At 58.7% G+C, this 6,141-nt stretch overlaps 1 protein-coding gene across 1 annotated transcript; it reads left to right on the top strand.

Annotated features, from left to right (window-relative positions):
* The first annotated feature begins 511 nt into the window (after window positions 1-511).
* LOC113202171 (pro-resilin-like) lies at window positions 512-5,018 on the top strand. Its single transcript, XM_026416278.2, has 7 exons — window positions 512-1,258; window positions 2,255-2,432; window positions 2,625-2,718; window positions 3,498-3,608; window positions 3,693-4,215; window positions 4,307-4,541; window positions 4,621-5,018. The coding sequence occupies exons 1-7, from the start codon at window positions 1,247-1,249 to the stop codon at window positions 4,719-4,721; spliced, it is 1,254 nt and encodes a 417-aa protein (XP_026272063.1). The 5' UTR covers window positions 512-1,246; the 3' UTR covers window positions 4,722-5,018.
* The last annotated feature ends 1,123 nt before the right edge of the window (window positions 5,019-6,141 follow it).

The raw sequence follows: 6,141 nt of genomic DNA, 5'->3' as shown, positions 1-6,141 counted from the left end.
GGAGGTTGTGGGAGGCGAGGGGTGAACGTGGAAACACACTCGTTTGTTTTTCTTTGTCGCACTTTTAACGAACGGTCATTGGCATCTTTATCCAGAAACACGGCGGTACAAAGCGGAGCGTACAACATGTACCCCGCGACCGAGCACGTCGGCGAAACGACAACCACTCGAAAAAAAAAGGGGAAAAGAGAGAGAGAGAAACACACATGGCCAAACACATTCTCCCTCGCCCTCCCTCTCGCTATCTCCCTCGCGCTGACACGGAGTGTCACACGGAGTGTCACACGGCGTGATGGATCGCGCAGACATTAGCGCATGCACCGGACGGACCGGGGGCGGACCGGGGGCGGACACTCGCCAAAGGGACGGCGATATATTACTTATGCCAACCGTACACTATCGGCTCGCCCCCCGCCCCCCTTCAACTTCGCCTACATCCACGCAATTTTACAACAAACTGCCCTATCGTGGGGAACGGTTTTCCATGGCGTTCTCTGTCGCATGTAAAACGTTTTCATAATAAGGAAGAACATCCTTGGAAGAAGAGGGTGATGAGGCTCACATGGAAAGTACGTCCTCCATTCGCCGTTACGAACCTGACAAGTTCAGCCTCCTTAAGCTCTCGTAGCGCCTGGCAGGTAGGCAACATCTCGCCTGCAGCGCATGTGTGTACTGCGGGGTGGCCTACCCCGAGTCTCACAGGCGCCGAGCTCCCGCAATTTGCCGAATAAACTATGTAAAAACCGGACGTACTTTCTGGACGATCCCAGACCCGCTAACCCATGCCCATGGAGTTAGAGATCATGGGATTTCGATTTCTCTCCCCAGGGCGTCCATGGGATTTCGGAATGGGCCACGACGTCGCTTCACGCGTGCGTCCGGGCCGACCTTCAGGGGAAGAGAGTCATTCCAGAGAAGCCTCAGGTGGACATGTGGCATTGCGCTTGTCGCGGGGAGCAAGAAGTGGCGTGGCGTAGCGTAGCGCCCCCACTCGCACCCCCGCCGGCGCGTGGGAGGCCAGGCCCGCCCGGGAGGGGGCGCTTCTTTGGTGCAATGCGTCCTCCTCCTATCGCCAAATAGGCGGCGTATAAATACGGCGGCCGAATCAGATCAGAGCATCAGTCCGAGCACCGCAGCGGCATCGGCAGCAGGTGCAGCAGCAGCAGCAGGAGGACCCGACGCAGGATTTTTCGCTCGCAGGATTCGACAAAAAGAGGAGCATCAGTCGATCAGTGCGTCAGGAATCATGATACTTAAGGTGAGTCCAAATGTTGGCAGCATATATTATTTCGATCGACTTAAGAAAATTTTCCATTTAGCTGAGTTTATTAAAATGAAAAGTATTTCTTCTGAAGGGTGCTATCATAAAAGGGCACAACTTGTCGCCCAACCCATTTTTAAAAAAAAATAATAATATATATTTCTAGAAGGTAGACTAGAGCTGGGCAACCAGCTGGCTGTGGCTAGATGGACGCACCCTGCTCTTCGAGCCCCTGCTGTACCGACGAAGCGGAAAAACGGCACTCGGGACTTTAGTTCATGAACAAAAAAATATGTTCATTCAGAATTTGACATGTTTATGCCAAAGATATTTCGAACTTACAAATTTTAATAGCCATTTAAAGAAAAAAATGACACTTATCACAATTTCTCAAATATCATTTATTTATTTTTTTAAATTCACATTTGTACAATTTCCTGGGATGTAGAGGTTCTCTATTGCGGCAGCATGTTATAGTGTGTAGTGCCCACCACCGGCGCCTCCTCGCTTTAGCTGAGTGACCGCAATGTAACAACAACAACAACAACAGCCGTGTACTGAATGCCGCCCGGGCGGGCACGCGCACGGACGCATCTGATTCAGATCGAGATAGGTGTCAAGGTCGCGATGAGTATCTGGCGGGGCTCCGGGCGTGGCGCGGCGTGGCGTGGCGCGGGCCAAAAGGGTTTAGGCCGAAAGGAAAGTCCCGAAGAAAGAGATGCGCGCCGGGGCGGGACGGGACGGGCCGCTGAAAGGGCCTCCGCTGCCCGCCCGGCTCAGCCCGGCTGTACACTCGCCATCGCCATGGCGCCATCACCTCCCCCGCCGCCCTCCTCTTCCCGATCCTCCTCGGCCGGTCCGCTTAGGAGCGCGCGGGACGATGTGGCCGACCAGCAGGACGCAGACGTTTTCGTCATCCATCATATTCGTATCGAGGGTGTTGTGTCGCCTTGCCGTCTCGCTCACTCTCGCTCCTCCCTTCTCCACCACCAGCTGTCCGCCCTGCTGGCGGTGGTGCTGGCCGTCGCCGTGGTGGCCGAGCCCCCCAGCAGCTCGTACGGCGCGCCCAGCCGGCAGAAGCAGCCCAGCTCGCGGTACGGCGCGCCCAGCAGGCAGCCGTCCTCGTCGTACGGAGCACCGTCCTCGTCCTACGGAGCACCCTCGTCTGGAGGTGAGGACAGGGGAAGTTTGTTGTGCGCCATGGTATTTTGTATTTATTTGTTTGTGGAAATTTGGCAAACGTAACGTACACTCAAAAAAAAATCCGAAAAAAAAAGCAAGTCCTGCCCTTACAAAAAAATAAAAACTAAAAACAAGGAGACAAACGAGCGTGTACAAACTGGCTGCTTTCGCCTCGTTTCAGGTTTCGGCGGCGGCTTTGGCGGCGGCTCGTCGCCTTCCTCGAGCTACGGCGCCCCCTCGTCCAGCTACGGCGCGCCGGCGACGCCCTCATCAAGGTAATTCAAGACGGTTAGCTCCTCGTCCCCCATTCCCTTCCTTGGCCCCCGACAGGGAGGAGGAGGGGGGGGGGGGGCAACAAAAGCAACAGCAACAACAACAACATCCTAGTGAAAATGTTTCTCAAGTAATTAGAGTGCCTCTTTCTCTTTCTTTCCGACGACCAGCAGGCCAGGCCGGGCGTGCCTGTGCTGACGAGCAGTTCGTCAAAATGTTTTCCCCCCGGCAGTATAAAGGGAAGGGCAAGTGTCGTCGGGGAGGCATCACCCTCTCCTTTTCCCCTCCCCTGCTGAGCCAGAGGAAGGGTGCGAAACTTCAAGGGTGGGATGCGCGGGGGCAGAGGCTTGGTGCAGCCTACTGTTTTCCCTCGCAATTTGAGATTCTTTAAAGGCGCGCCGCGCCGGCCGTTCCCCTCTCTTGCTGTGGACCAGACGGGCCAACAGAAGTCTGCCGATGGCAGTTCTACTCCCATCCCCGATTTTGTGCTAATTTTCGCTCCCCGTCTTCTAAACTGTTACTGGCTTTCCACCCCTGTAAATATCACAATGTTAAGTACACAGTCATCTGCATTTCAACTAAATGCAGTAGTATCCCTACAAAGGGTAATCATTCCCCCACTCTGCCTGTGCCATTACATGCCTAAAAATACGTTGTATGTTGAAAGTACTTAACGTTACTTTATGATTAGTCTCGGTTCAATTAAAGGTATCATCCGCTAAAAAGTGTTTTGATGTTCGAAGTTTTAATTTTTTTTTTAAATGTTATTTGTGTTGTCCAGCTACGGCGCCCCTGGCCGCGGCGGGTCGCGCCCTGGTCGACCCTCCAGCTCGTACGGCGCTCCCTCCCGCTCCGCCGCTAGGCCCTCCTCCCAGTACGGCGCCCCCCGCAGGTGAGTCGAGCGCGCAGCTCAGCTCCTGCTTCACCGTAGAGAAACCGTTTCATCTCCTCGTGTGATTGGCCTTGGTGTCCATAGGTCTCTGTCTACCTCCTACGGCGCTCCCGGTGGCGGCTCCGGAGGCAGCCCGTCCAGTAGCTACGGTGCCCCGGCCCCGTCGTCTTCCTACGGCGCGCCGTCCACCCCGTCTTCTTCCTACGGCGCTCCCGGCGGCGGCAGCCCGTCCAGTAGCTACGGCGCTCCTTCCCCGTCGTCTTCCTACGGCGCACCATCGACCCCGTCTTCCTCGTACGGCGCGCCCTCCACCCCGTCATCCTCTTACGGTGCCCCGTCCAGCAACTACGGAGCTCCTTCCCCGTCGTCCTCGTACGGCGCACCCTCCAGTGGCGGACACGGCGGACACTCCGGCGGCGGACATGGCGGACAATCCGGCGGAGGCTACGCAGGCGGCAGCTACTCCAGCGGCGGCAACTCCAGGGGCGGTTACGCCGGAGGCAGCTACTCCAGCGGCGGGCACGGTGGACAATCCGGCGGCGGCTATGGGGGCGGCGCTGGAGGCCACGGAGGCGGCGCCGGGGGATACGGCGATGACGACGAGTCGGTAAGTCCGCGGTGCTCCAGTTACCATGAAAGCGACAGCATTTCGCTGCTGGCTGCACCACGCACCTCACCTCGTCCTGTTCCTGTCCCAGAACGAGCCGGCGCGGTACGAGTTCTCGTACGAGGTGGACGCTCCCGACTACGGCACGCAGTTCGGCCACCAGGAGAACCGCGACGGCGACCTGACGCAGGGCTCGTACCACGTCCTCCTGCCCGACGGCCGCCTGCAGACCGTGGAGTACGTCGCGGACCAGGGCGGTTACCGGCCCACCGTGTCCTACCAGGGTGGTGACGGCGCTGACGGCGGCAATGGCGGCGGCGGCGGCGGTGAGTTTGCGGCATATCAGCTCCCCCCTCAAAAGAGAGGAGTCAGTGGGTGACATGTGATTTCTTTTTTCTTCTTCAGGATTCGGTGGTGCTGGCGGCAACGGCGCAGGAGGCTACGGCGGAGGCGGCCACGGGGGCGGCCACGGCGGCGGCCATGGTGGCGACCAGGGCGGCTATTAGTCGTTGCAACTTCATACGGGACAACAGACGCCCCTGATAACGGCCAGCAAACTTCGACATCTACAGTTGTCACTTTCAGGCTCTCCGGAAAGTGACACACTTATAGAATATTGTGATCGCCTGTAACAGGCTTAGTTAGCGTATGAGAGATGCTCAAGGCTTCGGGAGCCACGTAGCCTCCACTCTTTAACATTTGTACATAACATAAACCCCATGTGTATATAAACTTGTGTTCACTTTCGTTGTAAATTATATTTTTGCATAACGGGAAATAAATATTATTTTATACAAAAGCTACCTCAGTCCTGTTCTCGATTTCACATTAGTAATACTCCGGTTTCTCTATCCCACTCGCGCTCTCCTCGACCTGCAGCAGACCCCATTTCCTTTGCGATGCAGTCCCGTCAAGCAGGCGTGACAGCGAGTTGCCTACCCTCGCCTCCCGTAAGGCGCCGCCGTGGCGCAGATTGTCAGCCGCGCGGAACTGGTCCCTTTTATAATGCACTCTGCGCCCAGCGTTATTTCGCGAGTCAGTTGTCGCTCTCACCCCCAAACCCGCGCGGCGGGAGCTCGGCGACTATGGGGGGAGAGTTTTGGGGGGGAAAGCTCCTACTACTCCGGTTTCGCGTCGCGTCAACGACTCCGGGAGCCAACTCCGCGCGCCGAGCCGCGCCGAGCCGGCGCCACCAACCGAGGCCCTCGAGGCTCTGCCGAAGCCCGCCCCGCCTGGCCCTGCCGGGGTAGAATAGACGCAGTTCGCAGCGTACTTGGCAAGTTGATATCCCCGCGGCCCCTAGTCTAGTTCGCTCCGCCCTGCTCCGCCCGCCCGCCTTGTTGCGCGCCGCCGCTGCCGCCGCGTGTTGCGCCCAGCCAATTATCGTAAAGCAAGACCCCGAAAACGACCGGCCCGGCCCGGCCCAGCCCGGCCGCCCCCTTCGCGCGCTCGCATATTCGGGCGCGGCCAGGTCAAAAAGAGAGAGGGGGAGCGACCCCGCGGGCCCCACCACGGGCGAGGGCGGCAGAGGGCAGAGGGCAGGAGGGCGCGCGGAGCCAGCGGGGCGCCGCGGCCAGAAACCGCTTTTAAAATGTTATGAGAGCCCCGGCCTGATGTGAGGGGCGCGGGGAGGATGAGGATGAGAGGTCCTCCGGGGCAGGGCACCGCTTGCGCTGCCGCCGCGCCCTTCGCTTGGCCCGGGCCGTCCTTGGGAAACGATCCATTAACTTGGGTCACAGCGGCGAGCGTCGGAGGAGGTCAGAGCGGCGCCCTTATCACGCAGTGGTCCTCATTCAAAGCGAGTTGGGCGCGATGGGCGCGGCCTGGCGGCCCGCGGGGCTCGTACGACGCCTGGGCCTCTGGGCCTCGCTGTGCCGTGCCTGTGTGGCGGGGCTTCCCCTAAACCGGGGGCGGGGGCGGACAGGG

The sequence above is a fragment of the Frankliniella occidentalis genome, unplaced genomic scaffold, assembly GCF_000697945.3.
Source record: "Frankliniella occidentalis isolate FOCC.00 unplaced genomic scaffold, Focc_3.1 Scaffold4, whole genome shotgun sequence".
Lineage (NCBI taxonomy): Eukaryota > Metazoa > Arthropoda > Insecta > Thysanoptera > Thripidae > Frankliniella > Frankliniella occidentalis.
The sequence above is the reverse complement of the archived record's forward strand: the minus strand, read 5'-3'. Positions and strand labels throughout refer to the sequence as shown.